This window comes from Eulemur rufifrons, chromosome 17, assembly GCF_041146395.1.
Source record: "Eulemur rufifrons isolate Redbay chromosome 17, OSU_ERuf_1, whole genome shotgun sequence".
NCBI lineage: Eukaryota > Metazoa > Chordata > Mammalia > Primates > Lemuridae > Eulemur > Eulemur rufifrons.
The window spans coordinates 21,442,522-21,464,405 of record NC_090999.1 but is presented as its reverse complement, the minus strand read 5'-3'; the positions used below and the strand labels follow the sequence as shown (position 1 = coordinate 21,464,405).

Below are 21,884 nucleotides of genomic sequence, written 5' to 3'. Positions count from 1 at the left end.
TCCCCTGATTGTTTGGGAATAGATGGCTAGGATGTCTCTGGGGCACAGAGTCCCTTCCTGTTTGACTTAGTAAGGTGAAATAAAGACGAGTAGCTTGGGAGTCATTCATTGTGCTACACTTTGGTTTTGTGACAACACAATCATATTAAGGAGTAATACCTAATTAGCTCGAGTTGTCAGGGAATAGTACTTTTTGATAATTTACAAATTATTATTTGCATGTTAATCTTAGAAACGAACTATAGTTTTTATAGACTTTTACATAAAGTTGGCTGTTTATGTTGTAGTAGTTTAAATTTCCAAAAGTTAATTAACATAACACAATTACTTAATTCTAGCCAAGCGTCTTCGGCTGCTTACCGTCTGCCATTGATGTTAGAAGACAAAAAACAAAACTCAAACTGTCTGGTAGAAGATGCAGCAAGGCAGACACTTATTTGGGACACAGTGTGTTGGCACAATAATAATAAGTGGAAGTCCTACACCTTTGACAAAAGATGTGTGCCTCCATTCCAGGGATTATATTCTGTGCCTGTACGCTTTGTTTCTTCTGCCTGGAATGCAGGCTCCTCTTCCTTTCGTGAGATGTTGAATCCTGCCGGTTTTCTAGATTTAGCTTGAACGTCCTTTCCCCTGTAACTTCCCTATCCTATAAATACCCCTTAACATTAAACCCAAGTCATTTCTTATTCTTCCAGGCACTTTGTTTATATTCTTATGGCCCTATTCCCATTTTATTCTAACCAGTATTGTTAGTTACATAATACATATTATATATTATGAATTTTTCTTTCACTTGATTTTAAATTTCTACAAAGTTAGAAATATATCTTAATGTTTGTATTCTGGGTACCTAATATGAGTCTTAGAACATTACAAATACTGTAGATTCTTTTTGCCATAATGTTGATTCTGCATATGTGGGTAAATAATGATAGCTAATGTTGAGAGCTTACCATGTGTCAGTCTCTCGTCTATGAACTTGCTGTATAAACTTATTTAATCTTCCTAATAGTCCTATGAGCCTTGACACAGTTGTTATCTTCACTTTACAGATGAGGAAATGGAGAAATAGAGGGGTTAAGAAGCCTTGCACAAGTTTGCACGACTAGGAAATGACCAAGTTGAGATTCAAACCCAACCAATCTGGCTCCAGAGCCGCCTTTTACAACTTGTTATGCTATACTGCCTCATCAAGTAACTGTTACTGATTTCTTAATATTAAATGTAGGTGTGGGCTCAACATCGGAAATCAAAATAAGTAGAATTATGCTTACTACTTAGTCATGTTTTTCTTTCATATTAAGTTTTTAAATCTAATATGCCCCCAAATATATTTTAGCTTTGTTTCTTTTTGAAATCACCAAGGAAATTGAATGTGATGATTGGATTTTTTGGTCATACTTTATTACAGCAGCAATAGAAAACTAATATATCTGGTGATAAAGCTGTAATTGCCATCTATATACAGTAGTCCGTTCCTTTATCTGCACTTTCACTTTTTTAAAAAAAAATTTCAGAATGTTATGGGGGTATAAACATTTTGGTTACATATAATGCCTTAGCCTCGCCCAAGCCAGGGCTACAAGTGTGCCCTGCCCCCGTACAGTGTGCTTCGAATCCATTTGTTGTGAGTTTACCCACCCCCATCACCCCCTCCCACCGGACCGGCACCCAGTGAGTGTTACTACCATGTGAGCACCTTAGTGTAGATCAGTTAGACCAATTTGATGGGAGTACATGTGGTGCTTGTTTTTCCATTTTTATGATACTTCACGAAGGATGGGCTCAAGCTCTATCCAGGATAATATAAGAGGTACTAGTTCACCATTGTTTTTTATAGTTGAGTAGTATTCCATGGTACACATATACCACGTTTTGTTAATCCACTCACGTATTCATGGGCACTTGGGTTGTTTCCACATCTTTGCAGTTGTGAATTGTGCTGCTATAAACATTGGAGTGCAGATGTCTTTATTATAGAATGTCTTTTTTTCCTTTGGGTAGATGCCTACTAGTGGGATTGCTGGATCAAATGGTAGTTCTATTCTTAGCTCTTTGATATATCTCCAGATTACTTTCCACAGGGGTTGTACTAATTTGTAGTACCACCAACATGGATTTTTTGTTTTTGTTTTTGCTTTTCAGTAGAAGCTGATTTGGCAGGCCTTCTCATTTGAAAAAGTTATGTTTTCTCTAAATATAGGAGGTAACTTTAATCACTAGTAATTCGTGGTACCTACTCATCATCTTTTAAATTTTGGTAGTTTTCAAGCCCCGAGTTTTACAAAGTAAATCACAAAATGCAAAATGGTAGTTCTGGATCATTTTATTTAAAAAAAAAAAAGCAAGCTCCCATTTTCTTTTAATTGTACATGTGTTTTCCTTTAAATTATTTAAATATAATAGCTGGGTTTTTTGTTTTTTGTTTGTTTTGTTTTTGGAGAAAGGGTCTTACTCTGTCACCTGGGCCCGAATGCAATGGCATCATCGTAGCTCATTGCAGCCTCCAACTCCTGGGCTCAAGCGATCCTCCTGCCTCAGGCTCCTGAGTAGCTAGGACTACAGGCATGCACTGCCACGCCCAGCTAATTTAAAAATTTTTTTTAGAGATGGGATCTCACTGTGTTGCCCAGGCTGGTTTTGAACTCCTGGCCTCAAGCAGTCCTCCTCCCTCAACCTCCCAAAGAGCTGGGGTTACAGACGCCAGCTACCATGACCAGCATACAGTAGCTGTTTGAAGCTCTTTTCTGCTACGTTGATCATCTCTGTCATTTCTGAGTCATGTCCGATTTGATTGACTTTTTTTCCCCTTAGTTTTGGGTCACATTCTTTTTTGCAAATCTAGCGATTTTTTTTTTTTTTCAAGTATGCTTGATACTGTGTCTGTTAAGTTGTTGAGTGCTAAATTTTGTGGTCTTTCTTTAAAGATTGCTGAATTTTGTTTTGGTAGGCAGCTGAGTTACTGGTGGATCAGCTTGTTTTTAATCTTTTTTAGGGCAGGTCTAGAGTGGACTTTAGGGCTAGGTTAGCCTCATTATTAAGGTGTGATTTTTCTGGGATCCCTTCTGAATGTCCTGGGCGTTTAGTGAGGCCTTTCTAGTCAGGCTGGTTGGCACTCAAACTTATCCCAGCTCTGTGTAAACTCTTGGAATTGTTCAGCTTACAACTTTCTAGTAGGTGTTCTTTGCCTAGCCTTGCAGAGTTTCTTACCTTAACACATGCAGCTTAGTTTTCAGCCAAAGACTCAAGGGAACATCACACAGATCTCTAGACCTCTTTCTCTGCGTGGTTCTCTCTTTAATACTCTGCCTTGCACATTCCACCTGCCTTAGCTGCCCTGAGCTCTGCTCTCCTGCCTTAACACAGTGTGACTACTGTGTTTTGCTTAGGGCCTGCCTTCCTGCTCTGCTGCCTGGACTGTGCCTTTAGGTAGTAAGCTTGGGCAGTCATGGGGCTCACTTAGGTTTCTCTTAGGGGTTCCAGTTCTGGGCTGCTTTTTGACCAGCATCTGAAAACAGTTGTTTCACATGTTTTATCCAGATTTCTATTATGGTGAGAGGGCAGGTCCAGGACTGATCAGTCTATCAGAGCCCCCTACTTAATATTAAGTATGGTAAAATAATTGTCTGTGGCCAATTGAATAGTAATGTATTTTAAGACAGCACTTTAAGATATTAAAGTGGTGTACTAGAACTTTCTGTGATGATGCAAGTACTCTGTTCCTGTGCTGTCCAGTCAGTAGCCACTGGCTACTCGTGCCTATTGTGTACTTGAAATGTGGGTAGTGCAACTGAAGAGCTCAATTTTTTTAATTAATTTAAATTTAATAGTTCCATGTGGTTCATGGCTCCTGTAACGGGCAGTGCAGTTTAAGGTGTTTCTGTCAGTATCATAAAATTTCAACTGTAAAGCTTTTGCATTTAAGAAAAGTGCCCATGGTTGATCTTTAACATGTTCTAATTTAGAAATACTGTAGTATTTTTTCAAATTATAAAAATAGTTATGTGTCCATTGGAGCTTGTTTGGAAAATACAGAAAGTACAAAAAAACAAAAACAAAAAAAAACATGTCCTGCGTAATCCTAAAGATAACCAAGATTATATTTTGGTATATTTCCTTCCAGTCTTCTATAAATAAAACAAAAAATTTTAGTGAAAACTCAGTTGGGTTTATTGTAAATATTTCTATCTCAAAAGGAAATGTGCATAGATGGCAGGATTAAAATTGTGGAAATTTTTGTCCTTCTAGAGAATTAGCCTTATATTGTTATCAAAGAATAGCATTGCCTAAACAGGCTTTCCTTGTTTTATAGGCTGTGTATATTTAGTGGTTTCAAGAATAGTATATTAATCAGGAAGCTTTTTTCTTTTGTCTATTTGTTGCAGATTGGTGTTTAACAGAAGAGAATCTTCTTATTTTGCTATTGGCTGCTTTTTGACAACAGCTGGAGGGAGGCTGGACCATAATTTAATACGGGCTCATTCACATGAGACTCAGGGTGACTATGGTTTGAAGACTGCTTTCAGTTCAGTCTTCTGAGCGGCTGCTGTGCCTGAGAATGTGCCAGGTGCTTAGACTCCAAAGGCCTGGCCCTTGAGGGGGTTCATGGTCTAGTCAGGGAGAAAAGCATTGTTGGATTTTCTTCTATTTCTTGAGTTGAGGGGGAATCAGATTTTACCGTTCATTTTAACAGTACAAAAATATTGCAAAATTAGCAGGTAATACCCATCGTTTCTAATTTCTGAAATCTTTTGTGTAGGTGAGACATGGAATCCATTAAAATTGCATTATCAGTTAAGAAACGTGCGGGAACGATTAGCTAAAAACCTGGTGGAAAAGGGCGTATTGACAACAGAGAAACAGAACTTCCTACTTTTTGACATGACAACACATCCCCTCACCAACAACAACATTAAGCAGCGCCTCATCAAGAAAGTACAAGAAGCTGTTCTTGACAAATGGGTGAATGACCCTCACCGCATGGACAAGCGCTTGCTGGCCCTCATTTACCTAGCCCATGCCTCGGATGTCCTGGAGAATGCTTTTGCTCCTCTTCTGGATGAGCAGTATGATTTAGCCACCAAGAGAGTGCGGCAGCTTCTCGACTTAGACCCTGAAGTGGAATGTCTGAAGGCCAACACCAACGAGGTTCTGTGGGCCGTGGTGGCAGCGTTCACCAAGTAACTGCTCAGAATGAAATGCTCTCCTTTCATGTGAACCAGTAGTTTTTCTTCTATTGACTTCTGGTTTTCTGCAATTTGTACTTTCCCACACTACAATTGGCTTTTAAGAAATGGTGGGTGGCTTTTTCTTTTTTGTATGTATGCAGGATTCTGCTGGTACGAGAGGCCTTCCTCTTTCTGTTTTTAAAAAGTTTTACTGCCATATTGGCATTCCATTCCCTGTTGCCATTCTCACTGTTACGTGTTTTGGGTTTCTGATATACTTTGACTTTCAGAGTACCTCCAGTCTCCTCACACATGCACAGCTTTTGGATTACCTCAGTTTGAGTTTTCCCACATGTGCATGTATATCTAGCATTCTGCCTGTGAGTCAGACAGAAGTCACAAAAAGGCCTTCAACTCACCAAAGGTAAATATCTGTATCTATTAGGACATTTTATACATAGACCTCAGTTGAGATGTATACTTAGCAAAATTATTTTTAAATTGAAACAGCACAGTAAATACTTAGTATAAAATGCCCCTTGGATTTTGCTTCCCATGTAAATCTATTGTATTATTACACTTGTTATAATTTTAACTATTAAATCATAAAGGTCCAATTGTTTCACAAAGCCAATTTGGGATAGGCTGCATTCCAGTTATGCTGTATATAGTTTGAATTATATATAAATTGCCCCTTCTGGCTGCCTCTGGCCCCATCTTAGTATTTTGCAAGATTTAATTAGCTGTACACCTGGTGCCCCTCACTTGCTTCAGAAGTCATTGTTATTTGATGGCAAAATAGACCTCTCATTGAAGGAGAGAGAAAAGATGTGTATATGATGGGTCCCAGATTTTTTTGAGCTGTGCCATTCACGGTACTCTTTGCCTATGCATCTCCTTTTTGGATTTTTTTGTTTTTTGGTCTTACTGTTTTTTTTTTTTTAAATAATTTCTGTAGGGAAGAGGCTTGTGACCAGTACCAATCTTGAGTACAGTTGTTCTATTTTTTTCTGTCCACAGTAAATTAATGTCTGCTCTGAAATGTCATTTATCTACTTACACTTTCTTGGGGGAAAAAAAATCAAATGTCAGTCCTAGCAGATGTTGCATGTAAATGGGTAGCAAGTAATGACTACAACTCAGATGATTAAGAATTTTGTAATAGAAAGCTCTGCTATGTTTTAATTTTTTATATACAATTATGATAATTAGCATCATAAGCCTATAAATCTTTGCTTTTTAAAGTTTATTTTTACTATTTCTTTATCACTGTTTATCGTACCACCATTGGTTTAATAATGTAAATAATATACATTGAACAAATTAAATGTCAAATTTTTGTTACCATAGTTCATATTAATAGTGGGGCTTTCAGGTGTTTAGAGTTTTTTTGTTAACATTCAATGCAAAAGTACTAGATGGTGTATAACTCTAGAGTTGAATTTTAAGAGATTCCTTAATATGTATACTATCTTTTTATCTGAAGTAATAAATAAACTATGATCTTGAAAGTGCCTGAATCAGAGCAAGTATGTCATTTGTATTTTGTGTTCTTAAGTTTTCTTTCAAGTGAAGTTTTACTTAGTGTAACATCGTGATATGTTAATGCAGGGGTGGCAGACTTTTCCTTAAAGGGCCAGATAGTAGATATTTTAGGCTTTGTAAGCCACATATGGTGTCTGTTGCAACTTCTTAACTCCACTGAATGAAAACTGTCATAGACAATACAAAAAAATGGGCTAGGCTGTGTTCCAGTAAGACTTTGTTTATAAAAACAGACAGCTGGCCATGGACCGTAGTTTGCCAGCCTTGGCTTTAATGCATGGAAAAAAGATTTTCTACCCATTAAAATAACCTCCTTTACCTCCAAAAGTGACACTATTAGTGGTAATTAAGTATGGAAACTATTATGGTTTCTTCCCATAAAATAGATACTGTAAACTGTTAGCAATATACTGGAATTTCTTACCAGGTGAAAATTTACTGTTTTTCACTTGAAAAGATTTTAGAAGTGAGGTAATAGATGTTTCTAAGGTTTTCTTCACTTCAGCAGCAGCCTTGACCACAAGCATGGGGGCAAAAGGTCTCACCTGAACTTCCAGTGTGTGTTTCGGAGCAGGGTACACAGGGAACTCTACCTGTGTGTAGCCCGAACTGTAGCACGTGTTTCTGTATCCTGAGAAGAGGAAAAGTAATGGCTGCTGGTGGTGGTACCTAGAGCTCTTTCTCCTGTAGAATGTTGTTGCTCACAGTTGTCTTCAATGCAGGAACGATGTGACTCCATGGAAATAAAAATTTTCTGTGGTAGGAGCAGTGTTTCCGCAGGTTTACGCCACTTCAGTTAAAAGCCTTCAGATCCAAGAATCAGGCTGTGAATGTTTGTACTACAATAAAACTTAAATAGACATCTGTTGTGGAGAGAACTAGTAGTTGGTGTTTCTTTCTGCCTTCTTTATGTTGTTTAATTGAGGAGTGTTCCTTAAAATAACCTGATCTAGTAGCTTATTAAGTGCATGCTGCGTGCCTAGTTAAGTATTTCGTGTCTCATTTTGACCTCCCCAGATTGCAGTTGCTATCCTCACTTCGTGAAGTACGGACTCGGAGGGGATGACATGCCCAGTCGCACGTTACCTAGCGAGCGAGCGGCGGTGGCGGCACTCGGCTCAAGCGTGCCTGCCTTATCTGGGCCCTCAGAGGGCTGCTTCTCTCGGAACAGAGCAGCAGGCAGGCAGACAGTTCTCGTGATGGTGCAAAATAAGATTAAAGGACATCCCTCCTTCTAATATCTTGGTATAGTTTATGTACATTATCTTTTGGGGATGAAAAAGTTGACCAACGTCCGTATGTTCTCAGTAGGTGGCAGCATTGTCAAGTGTCAATGGCCAAGAAAGCCCCCGGGCCTGCTGGCGCAGCACTGACCAGTGTGATCTCTGACGCAAGCCTTCCCATTGTCTGTGAACAGATGGGTACGATACTCCTTTTAAGCACAGCAAACCCTTGAATTTGGTCATCTCCCAGAAGAAGGGGAAAGAGGCTGGTGTCTGGTTCAGAGGCAGCATAGGAGCGGTAAGTCACGACAGCCAGCCTGATGGTGATGAGGGTCTGTGACTGCCAAGCATGGCTACTCTTGCCCCAGCGGCCCGGACACCACCAGACACAAGTTTGTGTAAGGTATTTACTTCATGAAGTTTAACTTCTAACTGTGACCTCTCCATCTTGTATTAACTTACATTGTCAGATAATACTGCTCCATTTCACTTTCGTCCAGATTAAGATGACCGGCAAAGTGAGGTAGTTGCCAATTCATCACAGCCTGTTGGGTCCCAGGACGGTATGCCTGGCTCTGGTAAGTTCTGCACAAATGTCCTATGTTCTGTAACAGCAGCAGTAAAGTGGTGGCATTAATGGTTATAACCTTGCAAGCTATCCTTCAGAGGGGTATGGGTGGTAACATAGTTTAATTAAACAGATATCCACACTTTCTGAGCCGGATGTTAGAATTACATAGTTGTTAATTCCTGGTAGAACAGTGGTATAATATGACTCTCATCATTATACACTGATGTGCATTTTACTTTTTGCACTTATGTTGTGGAGAGCTTTCAGGATAAATACACATCATTTTTATTTGTTTGTTTGTTTTTTAAGAGAGAAAGTCTTGCTGTGTTGCCTAGGTTGGGGTGCAGTGGCTATTCACAGGTGTGGTCACGGTGCATGGCAGCCTCAAACTCCTGGCCTCAAGCAGTCTTCCTGCCTCCGCCTCCTAGTAGCTGGGTGTACAGGCACATGCCACCTCACCCGGCTCACATCGTTCCTTTGAATGGCTTCATTGTATGATTTAGTTCCATCTTCCATTAACCGACGTTTGGGTTATTCTCATGTTTTTCATTGTTACCAATAGTATTATAATGTATATTTTTGTACATCTTTATATTTCTCTGATTTCTGTAGGGGGAATTAATAGGAATAGATTTGCTCAAAGAATATACCTTGAGAATGTAAAAAAGCCAAATTGATTTCTACTATGTACGTTAACTTACACTTCTGCCAATAATGCGAATGCTGGTTATAGCCTAGCCGACACGGTAGTTATCATCAGGCCTGGCCCCTTAATTATCGAGGGGTTGCTTATCATTTACTAGCTTCACTGATAATTTGTATTTGAATTACCTATTCATGTTCTTTATCCATTTTTTCCTAATGGGCGTTGAGCTTTTTATGTATTGATTCACCAGGACTTAACCCTATGTCTGTGATGCAACTGGGTTTCCCAGTCTTTCAAGCTGTTGTAGGTAAGTTTTTCTTTTGCTTTCTTTTACGTTCAGAAAAGTGCACGGTGCAGTGCCTGAACGTGTAATCAATGGAGATCTCATTTGTTCTAAAGAGATACGCCTGCCTTGTTTTCGCTCCTTTTATGTGTTAGCAGCCTTGCTGTTCAATCCTAGGTCCTGTGATTTCTTGGGATTGTGGAGTGACATTTTAATTCTAATAATTTCTTCTTTGTTTATTAGCTATAATATTTCTATAAAGAGAAGCTTCACCTTATGTACATTACCTTTTAGTATAGTTCATAGAGGAAAGGTAGGGCGAATTCTTACAGTTTATTATTTTTTTTTATTTTATTTTTTTTGTACAGTTTATTTACTGTTTCTATGACATTGAATTTTCAGATTCTACTTATAAGTAAGGTCATATAGTACTTGTCTTTTGTGCCTGACTTATTTCACTTAGCATAGTAGAACAAAATTGTTTTGATCTGTTACAGTTGCTATCCTTATTAATGCTCAAAATGTCCTATCTTCAGCCAGTGGAATTCCTCTTCAAAGATCCTGAGTCGTTTTGACACAATTTGTCTTTGATAGCCTCCTGGTATGGTAAGGTATTTCAGGTTCGTTTTGTAATTTGCCATATCTGTAATCATCCATTTCTCCAAAAAGCCATGGTTTCTTTTAGCATAGAAAGGTATCGCAAGACTAATTTGGGCTTTCAGTATACTTATAGTGCCTTGATCATTGCTTCTGGGGAGAATTGTGTGTTTGTGTGTGGGGTGTGTGTGTGTGTGTGTGTGTGTGTGTATAAAAAAATAAGTGAATGGTGGTGATGGTTATACAACATCAGTATGCTTAATGTCACTGAACTTTACACTTAAAAATGGTTAAAACGGTAAATTTTGTCATAAAAAAAGGAAACAAAGTGCTTTATGAGTTTACACTGATAGTTCAGATTCAAATTTAGAATTCATAGTATTTTTCTGTCTTCTGGTTTAAAGCTATATTTCCACTTTTATATAGTGAGATTCCTGGCTCTCAAGGAAATTGATGGTAAATTAAAATATCACATAATTATTAAATATTCATTTGCTTTCTCCCACACGACATTCTCAAAATAACAGTGTCAACACAACCCCAGCAATATACTTAAAGAATTTGAGTTTTGGACCCTATTTCCTATAGTTTCTCCTCGGTGTGTGGTTTTGAGAGTTCATAGCCTGCACCAGCCTTTGCCTCTTTCATTACAGACTGCACACCCTTGCCCACTGTGAGAGGGTGAAAACGTCCACGTCCAGCTGCTGCCGTCCAGTGGGTCCTCTGAGCTTTCGTGGTGATCATGGTGGGGTCATTCGGATGCCCTGTTGCTTCCTTCTACTTCCCTTGCACAGATCATGATACCAGATTGGCCTTGGTGGTAGCAGTGGTTTGTCCCCACCCACCTGTATATTTTGGGGTTTGTGGGGGTACCTTTGTATCTAGTTTTGTGGATATTTACTGTTTTTTCTCTATATTAGTTGTGTGTGTGTTTCCTGGATACGTTGGGGGAAGGTATGGGGATATGATAAAACTATACCAGTGTTCCTGCCATCTTGTTTGGATCTCCTGGGAGAGCCCCCAGTGTTTTTTAGTTTGTATGTAATCTGGTTAAATTATGAATCTGTTGCCTTAAAGATTCTGAATTTAGCTCATGCTTAGAAGAGTCTGTTCACTTTGTGACTAAAACATGTTTGGCTTTTGTGGATCGTTTCTGGTTTTTTGTTTTGTTTCCTTTCTTGTTTTTGTGTCTTTGACTCCTCTGGAACTTTATTTTGATGTTGAAGATTTTGTTGCAGTGATATAGCTTTTTTATCCCCCAAAATACGTAGTTTTTCCAGCACCAGTTATTGAATAATTTGTTTTTTTGCTGCTGATGTAAAATGCCCCTCTTTTCTTTGAATTCAGAATTACCATATATATGTGGGTCTTTATTCCAGTGGTTTGCGTGTCTAGTTCTATAGCAGAGAAGTCACTATTTTAATTATAATAGCTTTCTGATAATATTTTAGCATTAATATTAAATAGGGTGCACACACAGTAAGACTCCTTACTGTGCTGCTTTTTCAAAATTCTTCGGCTATGTTTACATGTTTGTCTTAACGTGGACTTTAATTTTGTCAGGTTACAGTTTTTTTGAGTTGTACTTGAACTTATAAATTAGTTTGGGGAAAATTGAGATTTCTACAGTATTGCGTCATCCTTTATGTCTCTCAATAGGGTTTGTTTTAGGTCTTGACCGTCTTTGCTAAGAATAACTTTAATTTTCAGTTGCTGTTGTTAGTGGAATATTTCTCCCATGACACATTCTTACTGGTTATTTATAAGAAAGCTGTTATTTTGGTGAATGTTAATTTTTGTAGTCACCATATTGAATTCTAATATTTTTAATACTAATAGTTTTTCAACCAGAGTTTCTGTGTTTATGTGTACCCAACTTTGGCATGGGCAAATCCTGATACTTCTGCTTTTACTGTTTATCTCTTTCTAAAATTTTATCTGATTGCATTGGCTTATACCTCAGAACATTATTATTCAACATTAATCATAATAGTGAGCATCTTGTGCAAGTGTGCACATTCCTGACTTTAATGGGAATGCTTCTGGAGTTTCTCCATTAGAGCATAATGCACAGTTTAAAAAAGTGTTGACATCTTTCCCAATAATTGTTTTTCTCTTTTGTCCCGTTAATATAATGAACTACATTTATAGATTTCTTAATTTCAAACTGTTCATGTATTCCTAGAATAAGGCTAACTTTTCAGACCTGACAACTAAAATTTTTAACTAGAAAGTGATTCTGTTATATAACATTAGTTTATGTTTTCTTTAATGTGCTGCTGAATTCTATTGGCTGATATTTAATCAGTTCAGTTCATCCTTTAGAACAAGAGAGGGAAGTTGGGTACCAGCTGATTTTAATCTTTATTGAGATACTTAGCTGTTTAGGGGATCAGGAGGGTTTGTGGAGTGATGGTGGCTGTGGCCTTATGGGGCAGGGTGAGCTGGGACAACTAATCTCTACTGAATCAGTTAATCTCTTACTGAATCAGTTAATTGCAGGATCTTATCTGGTGGAGGCTCCCTCAGATCAGACTATTCCTTGCCTGTTACTTCTCTGACCTGCTTAGAGTGACCATGAGATGCCTGGGAAAATGAAAATGATCCCCCCTTTTCAACCTCATCTTCCCGACCATTCTGAGGCGTGAAGATGACTCCAGTTCAGCTGTATCCTGCTTCTTAAAGGGCTCACCTTGTCCTGTATTCTTTCTCCAAGTTAATGACTTCAGTGGCATTCTTCAAAACTTTCATTTCATGTCACCTGTGCTTTCGAGAGAAATGTATCCCATTTCATTATTCTCCTTCACTTTGGTCTTAGGTTTTATTATACATGGTATGTAGTTTTCCAGATTCTTACACTGGGTTTGTGGCTGTTTCTATATTAAAACTAGAGTTTCCCTCTTTGTTCATTTCTTTGAGTTTCCAGGAGGGGAGTTAAGCAAACACGCACTCCCCTAGGAAAAGCTCTACCCAAGTAGCGGCAGGCTGAGCCAGTCAGAATCTTACTTTTGGGCTGTATATGGAAAATCGGGCAGGCAGTGCTTGTATGTCCAGAAGGAGTCTGTGATACAGCGTGGGGCCAGTTGAGGTTGGAAACTGCATTTACAGCAGCAGCATTCTGTGTGGTTGTGGGATTTTTCTCCAAGAATAGGGGTATGGAACCAAGATGCTGGCTAGTTGGAAGGATCCAGGATTAGCTGGTAGGACAGCACAGTGGGCCAAGGGATCAAGCCTATGGGCAGGACAGAGGTTGCTAAGCTCTATCCTGGGGTTCTAGTCTGAATAAAGGGAACAAAAGGATGGAATTCTGGTAGGGAGAAAATTGACAGTTGAGGGATTAGAGAGTTTATAGAAACTGAAGACAGGAAATAGTGGGAGAAAGTGACCAGGAGGTTGTGGTAAAAGAGTAGGATGTTTAACTGTAAGATTTTAGAGGTGGGAATAGTGTTGGATGATGTCAGGATTCTGAGCATGGCATGGAAAAGAGCAGCTAACGAGTTCTATTGCCTTTGTACCTCTCACCCATTTAGTAATAATAAGTCTTTCTTGATATTATTTAGTAATAATAAGTCTTTCTTGATATTACTCTCTAAAGGCAGAACAATGAAAAAAAAAAACCCAAGTAGTAAGCAGAGTGTTTATTTTTTTAAAATTACTTAAAAAAAGTTGTTTACAGAGATGTGGATTTACATAACTTGGCGACAACATTTTTTAAAATGTACAGGCTATTTCATATTATTGCACTTACTCTTTAATATATAAGGCATTTTATTTTACATAAATAAAGGATAATGTATAATATCATACAACAGGTGTGGTGCTGACTGAATCAACCGTCAAATTCAATGAGATGTGAGTGAGAGGATGGAAATGAAACCCAACCTACTTCAGTCTTCATGGTATATTCTTGCAACTATGATTTACATGTTATAACACATATTTACCCTCATAGCTTATTGTGAATGACCAGTTTAAAAACGAAAAACAATGACAGTTTTAGTAGGACAATACCATTTGTGTTCACTTCAGGAAGTGTGGGAATTTATTAGACTAATTAGAAATACTAGTCATGCCTTGAACACTGAAGACAAATAAATAGCATTCTATCTCAGGGTCAAAGATAGTTTATAGCTTTTGCTTCTTCCACTTCTTGGCCAATATGTTGGCCAGGAAACCCTTCTGGCAAGATCTAGTAGAAATGGCCGATGACTTCAACAAGTGTAGTAAGCCAGAGGTCTACCCTGTACTCTCTTGGTAAGAGGATCAAGGACCCTCGGAAGGAGACCATTCATTCCATTGCTCCACATTGATCTAGAAATTCTGTCTGCTCACACAGAACTGGGCATTTCTTATTAGTAGGCATAGCTGTAAGAGTGGAGGCTAAAAATGGTTTTCAGGGTTGACTTCAAATAGTCTCTTGTCATTTAGGCAAGAAAGCATAAACCATGAAACTGACCGTAGAGACTTAAGAAAACAAGCTAGCATGCACCTTGCACTGACTTCCTATAGTATCCTACCTGTAATTGTAGTGAAAAGTAGAAGCTAAATCAGACCTTTCTAGCTAACTGCTGTACTATATTCTCCTTTGTATAACCTGTTGAAAAATGAGAAATCTGGGCTCAGACAAGCCAGATATTTCAGTCCCATCTGAGGGACCTCTCTAGGCTGACTCCACAGATGCTTAGTGGGATTGGTCACTCAGAAAATGATGTACAAAGGTGACCGTTCAAGCACCGGCATGATCTGGGGGTCACAGCCATAGACCCAAGCTGGGGGTTATTTAAAGAAATATCTCCAACATAAAATCTTAGTGTAATCGTGTGCAGGTATGACAAATGCAATCTCCACCCGTATTCCCAGGACTCAGCGAGTTGGTCTGTGCTACCTGAAAATTTCGGTTGTAACTACATAGTTCTGCTCCTTTACCTTGACAGTCACTCACCCTGTTTTCTTCCTCCTCCTCCTGACATTTCGATAAAGCTGGTGAGGTTGGGATGTATCCAAGAAAATAAGGTACAGTACGAGGGGAGAAAAGCCAACTTTGTGATGGTGAACAGAATGGCTACTATGAAGATCGTGCTTCGAAAGGAGCAGCCAGGGTGAGTTCCACTAGCAGCATGAGTCACAACAGTCTTCTGCAGGAAAACATTTTTGGCAAAAGCGAGAATTTGCAAAACAAGAACAGCAAAAACTTCAGTCATTGCAGTTATGTCATTACACCAGGTCAAGAAAAGAGAGCCAAGGCTCAGAAATGTTATGTTTCTTAAACATATTGGGAAAGAGGAGACAAGCCAAACAAAAAAAGTCCCCTAAAAGGATTATTTTAAGCTCCTCTATTTGGATTGTAAATATAATGCCTATGTTTATAAATACAAGGACAATTAAAAAGATACTTGATTTCTAAAAATGTAATGGTTGGAGTGCATAACATATAGAATGGAAACCCAATGACTGCTATTTTTGCCTGTTCTTGTGTTGATTAGTCTTGAAAACTACATGTAAGGTGCTTTCAGATCTGGAACTTTCTGCTCCTTGTAAGCAGCAAAGCTCTCGGCTATTTAGTACAGTTATCAGAAGTGCTATTCCGTAAAACAGCCTTATGACTTAGGAAATGATCAACGCGTCACGGTGATCGATAACCCATTGAGTTGAACTCTGCATACATTATACATTACACTCAAAAAATATTACTTTCTGTATTTGCTTTTTCATTTTCAGATAATTCCTGAGCTTAGCCTAACAATTAGGTCATAATTCATTTTAAATCTCATTCTATTTTCAGGGTAACATATATAGACCTGTAGCTCCTCCTTCCGTTGAATGTGCCTAAAAGCACTATCATTTACTTACAAAATTATATAAAACTATATTCCTTTTAGCTGTAACATTAGTGTTACCCTCAGACTTTGTTAGTTCCCTAATCACCAGGATTAGGTATAGTTGGGAGAGCTGGCAAGAGGGATGCAAAGGTCTAGCTAAATGTTTCAAATGAAGAAGGGCATATCACATCTTGTGTCCCCATTGGCAGACATAAAAGGTAGGGGACAGGCACTGGAATGAAAGGGACTCCTCCTGGCCTGAGTGCTCCAGGCAGAAGGCTTCCAGAGTTCAACTTCATTGCTGTTGCACACACAATAGGTCAGGCTACATGTATAAGTATAAACTTGGAAATTTTTATAGTCCTTGTCTATACCAATGTTTGTTTCAAGAACTCATTGTGTTTAAAGAATTCATTCTGATTCGCTGAAGTAAGAAGGGAACTGATAAAAGGACATTCTTGTTAAAATTCATGAAGAATTCCTATGCTTTCTAATTACTAACTGCACAGGTCCTTCTGGAACAGACTTCATAATATTCCAGGCATCGAAGTGCATGAGCCCAACCAAGGGTTTCCCATTAATAGCAAGAATTTCATCTCCAGCTTCTATTATTCCAGTTTGTTCAGCTGCACCACCTATGAGAATAAATGCAGAATAATGGCTTGGCATTTTCATAGTATTCAAAAAAATTACAAGTAAACTAAAAGCTTGAGAAAAATTTCTAAATGATATATATGCCTATATGGTTAGGATAGGAAAATATTTTTTAAACAAGACATAAGCATATATCCATAAAAATAAATTCAGCTCTAACCCCCCGAAACACAGGCAAGATAAAAATAAGCAACTGACAAGGGGAGGATATTTTCAACATATTTGATCAACAGAGGGTTACTATTCAGACTAAAGAACTACAAATCAACAATACAAAATAGAAAGTTGGGCAAAGGAAAGCAACAGCTAAGATCCAAATAGCCAGTAAATGCAGGAAAACAGGTTCAACTTTTGTTAAGGGGTATTGGCTGATAAATGTGAGTTCTGAGAATATGCTCATCAGTGACTGTGGCCATTACTTACAAAGCTCAACATACTTTTACATTGTGGTTTTATTGAGCTTTGAAAAAAATGCAAGTGTAAGCCCTCCATTGACTTTCTTGCACCTATGTCTAAAACACACTGCAGAAGAAATGCACACTATCAGAGGCATCCTATGGAAAAAATAGCATTGAAAAAATTTCTAAGTATGAAACTAAAAATTTTCTCAGAAATCTTAATTAGATCTCAAAAGACTCAGCAGATGTATATTTCATCCTAAATTTCTGATCACTGAAATAATTAATATTTTATATACATGTACTTACAGTTGATTATAAAAATTGATAAAATACAGCCAGGAAGAAACCTAAGAAATCCAACACACCCAAGACAAAAACATTTTATGATGATAATGGTTAGAGGCAGATACTAACTTTACAAGGAGACCTCACCAATATCAATTCTGTAGTGGGAGCAAAGAGAATGATTTAGCCCCAGTCATTGGTTTCTCAAGATGCACATTTTTGGAAGGACCAAAGCACTGCTGTGTTTAACATAACCAGTTATACTTGTGTTAACATATATGCCCCATGTCCTGTTCTACAATAGTAACTAAAGGCCCCAAGCAGTTTACATGAAACCGAAGAATTTTGTGAGTGTTCACCTGGGCCTAGGGGCATGGGGGGGGGGGTCCAACCAAAAACAGAGGGAGCACACAGAAGGAGCAGTCAGACTGGGTTTTGGTCTCAAGTCTGTGACTTCAGGCAAGTTGCAAATTTCTCTAACCTTCAGTTTTTCTCCAATCTGCAAAATGGTGATGGCAATAATGTGTCTTGTTTTCTCACTAGGTTGTTAGAAGGAATGAATGAGATAAAGTAGATTAAATTCCTTTAGGAGACAGTGTTGTGCAGAGCAAAGATGCTGCCAGCTTTTAGACTTACTACATTTTCACATGAGAGGTGGAAAAACCTCGTTTCAATCACTATTGTTTTGGATTTTCTAGTACACGAGGCCAAACTGAATCCTAACTGATTTGAGCAGGATATGTCTCTTTCCGTTTACCGATGCGTGTATTTTAATGTCCTTTAGAAAGCGTTTATGCTTTTTCCCAAAAAAGGTCTTGCATAGCTTAAGTCCCTTACAGTTGTTGTAATGAAATGGTGTCACACTACATTTGGGTTTTTTTCATTCCACACTGTTGGAGCTGGTCCCGATTAATATATATAGAGATTTAATTTATTTCTTCAACTGCTATTTGGGTTTCCTTTTTATGAATATATTTCATCTATCATTCTGCTACAAATAGAAATTTAAATTGTTTCATAGATTGTTTTCATAGCATTTTAGTAAGCACTGCTAAAATTTTCCCCTGAAATGAACCAATATATACTTGTTCCAGAAAGAATGTTTTCCTTTGTTCACATCCTTGCCAACATATTATATGAAACTTACTTTTGACCAACTCAGTAGATTAAAAAAATAATTCCTAATAGGTACAATTTTCACCCAATAACTAATTTAAGTTTGAGCATCTTTCTGTATTTCTTGGCCATTTAGGTTTAACTTTTGTCAATTTTTTATTTCCTTTACCTAAATACTTATAAATTTTGTCTTTTTCTTACTAAATTATAGTTCTTTATATATTCTGGATATATATATATATATCCTTTGTGAATCAAATATATTGTAAATGTCTACTAGTCAGTCACTTATATTTTTATACTTACGAATTTTTTTGCCACATACTGAACATTTTTTAAGAATATGTGTTTTTCTAATAAGCACATGTACTCAGCATCAAATTGGTTTCACTGATCACCTAAGAGCACATTTAGGAATAGCATTAATCGGGTGTCGGGCAGATGGGGGAGGGAGGGGTGTATACATACATAATGAGTGCGATGCACACCATCTAGGGGATGGACACGCTTGAAACTCTGATTGGGGGGTCGGGGGGCAAGGGCAATATATGTAACCTAAACTTTTGTACCCCCACAATATGCTGAAATAAAAAAAATCATTAAAAATGTGTTTTTCTGTTATCAAACATTTTAAGATAATGGTTATTGCTAACATACAGGAAATTCTATTGATCTCTATGTTGAGGGTGAATTCATCAGTCTTGATGAACTATTTATATTGGCTTGACTCTTAGTTTTTTTTCCTAGGAAGAACATAATTTGCTCATAACAGTGTTCCAGTGTTTCTAATTTTTATACCTGTTATCTTCTTGCCTTATTTATTGCTTATTTGGTAAAATGATGAGAAACATTTGAGAAATGATCCAGACCTATAACTCTGCTAGTGACAATGTACACTGCTGTCTCATACAGGAACTGAAAAATAACTATTTTCAGGCCAGATACAGTGGTTCACGCCTATAATGCTAGCACTTTGGGAGGCTGAGGTGGGAGGATCGCCTGACTCGGGAGTTCGAGATCAGTCTCAGGAAGAACAAGACCCTGTCTCTACTAAAAATAGAAAAAAATTAGCTCGGCATTGTAGCCTGTGCCAGCTACTCAGGAGGCTGAGGCAGGAGGATTGCTCAAACCCATGAGTTTGAGGTTGCTGTGAGCTATGATGATACCAGTGTACTCTCTAACTGGGGTGACCGAATGAGATACCATCTCAAACAAACAAAACCCTATTTTCTAATTTTTTTCATGGATAAAATCCCTGACCTTCAAGAAATCTTTAGGGATATTGGTATTTAATTTATTATTAAGAGATTTTTTTTTTTTTGGTATAAGCCTTAGGCAAGAAATCAGTATTTCCTTATTTCTGCTGCTTGAGCTAAAAGGCACAGGAAAACAAAATGAACAGAAAACCGACACCCATGAAATTTTAAGTATAAATATGAGGTAAGATGATGAAATCTTTGGATAAGGTCTAAATCTGTGCAAAGTAACTAGATTCACTAGTCTCCAAAAAATGGAGGGAGGGATCTACTATATAATATTCCAAAATACTTGAGTGCCTTTTCACAAAAAACAGAACTGCAGGCTTACACATGAGAGCATCTATTGATAAAAATGCTACGCTAGTCCGTGGAACAGATGCTTCTTTCTCCTCCTTCTCTATTTCCATAGCAATTTTCACAGATTTCTGACCAGAAGCTAGAGACAAGGGCCAAGAATTTATCCAGGACATCGTATCTCTGCTTTGCTGCAGGCAGAGCTGGAGGATGTTCATCTCTCCTGGGATGGTCATCTCTCCACTTCAGTGTACAAATACAGCGGGATTCCTCTAGCCTGCCCCCGCCTAGCTGATCTCACCCCAGGTGCTGCTTTAGCCAGCTTCAGCTCCAGTCCTTTGGCTTACAGGCCTTGGCACCTTTTTGGGCTGGGTGCTTCTTGGCCTACAGATGCTACGTGTCCCGTGACTGACCATCAACTCCAGCTCCCTTCATGAATATCTTAAGATACATTCAATTTCGTTGTCACTCTTGAGTGATAGTTTAGCTAGGTATGATGTTTTAAGCTGACTTGAGAAACTTCCCCTCAATTCTCTGAAGGTGTTACTCTGTCAGCTTCGGGCATTCATGCTGCCCGTCTGATTGTAGTACCATGTGAACAAGCTGTCAATTTTCTGTTAGCTTTTTAGATTTTCTTTTCATATTTTAAAACTTTGTTATGATGATATCAAGGTTTACAGTTTTATAAAATTCAGCCTGTTTTGCCCTTGATGAGTTTTCTCAGTTCTGGAAAATTCTTAGTCATCATTTCTCCAAATATTTCCTCTCTCTCATTCTGTTTTTGCCTTCTGGAACTCCTTATCACCCCCCCTTTTGTAATTTTTATCTTTCTCTGTGATGCCATAAACAATGGTTTCTTCTGTTCTATTTTATTTTATTATTATTATTATTTTACAAATTCTGTCTTCATATGGACTTAGTCTACTTTTTAATTTGATTCATTAACTTTTAAAATATACTTGATTCCATTTTCACTAATGGGGAGCGGGGTCTTGCTATGTTGTCCAGGCTGTTACTCAACTCCGGGGCTCAAGCGATCCTCCTGCCTCAGCCTCCTGAGTAGCTGGGACTACAGGCTGGTGCCACTGTGCCCGGCTTGCCTTTTGATTTTTTACATATGTGGGTGTTACTTTTGAATACCCTCTTGGTCTTGTTTCAGAGATAATATACCTGCCTTTATTTTTAAGGGGCTCTCCTGTTTATTGGGTCTGCTGGCAAGGGATGTCCTCCTGCACCCTGTGAGCGCTCTTGCAGTCGAGCTGCTTCACGCTTGCCTGAGCTCGGCTCTCTGTTCTCCTGCTCTGTCCACTTGACCAGTTAGCTTACTGAATCTGAGGTTTTCTCTCTACTCTGGTCCCATAAATTCAGACATCATCCATAGCACAGACCCGACTCCTGCTTGCCCACAGGGCCATGAGCAGGCAGCCTGTCCCTGGCTGCTACCCGACAGCAAAGCAGAGAGCAAGTCCCGGGCCTCTGCATCACACGATGCCTGGTTCCCGCCGCCCCCGCCCCCGGGGTGCTCAGCTCCTGCCCCTGCAGGGCACTGAAGCCCCAGCCTCCAGCGCACATTCATTTCTCACTCTGCTTCCTCTGCAGCCCTGCTTAGCGCCACTAGGAGCTTCACTTCCGCTTCTGATCTATGGAGATGTTTTTTAAAGTACAGCTCTCCATTAAAACAAATGTTTTTCCTATTAACACTGTGTGTCAGGAGAGGAAAGAAACTTTGGAATTATTATGTAATTGTAGAAATATACCACAAGGTCATTAACTAGGTGGTCATTTAAAAAAAAAAAAACAACAATCCTTAGCTGAGAAGAATTGACCTCATTACTCTCTGACCTACTCTCTTACATGCTCTAACTTTAAATGGGTTTCTGGTCTATCTGTAATTATATATTGATATTGTTGGTACAACTGTATTAATATAATTGGTACAATTATATAGATTCTTAACATAAGAGATTTTTGAAAACTGGCCAAGAGCATAAAATGCATTATTCAAGTTGATGAAGAGACT

General features: G+C 38.4%; 2 protein-coding genes across 2 annotated transcripts in view; one reads left to right on the top strand and one right to left on the bottom strand.

The window, feature by feature from the left end:
* GOLPH3 (golgi phosphoprotein 3) overlaps positions 1 to 6,691 on the top strand; it is a 51,594-nt gene extending 44,903 nt beyond the window's left edge. Inside the window, exon 4 of the mRNA XM_069491944.1 lies at positions 4,763 to 6,691. Within this exon, the coding sequence (XP_069348045.1) occupies positions 4,763 to 5,187 (425 nt within the window). The 3' untranslated portion in view covers positions 5,188 to 6,691. The remainder of the gene's footprint in view (positions 1 to 4,762) is intronic.
* Positions 6,692 to 16,323: 9,632 nt separating this feature from the next.
* The window catches only part of PDZD2 (PDZ domain containing 2), a 230,326-nt gene continuing 224,765 nt past the window's right edge, over positions 16,324 to 21,884 (bottom strand). Inside the window, exon 24 of the mRNA XM_069492397.1 lies at positions 16,324 to 16,490. Within this exon, the coding sequence (XP_069348498.1) occupies positions 16,324 to 16,490 (167 nt within the window). The remainder of the gene's footprint in view (positions 16,491 to 21,884) is intronic.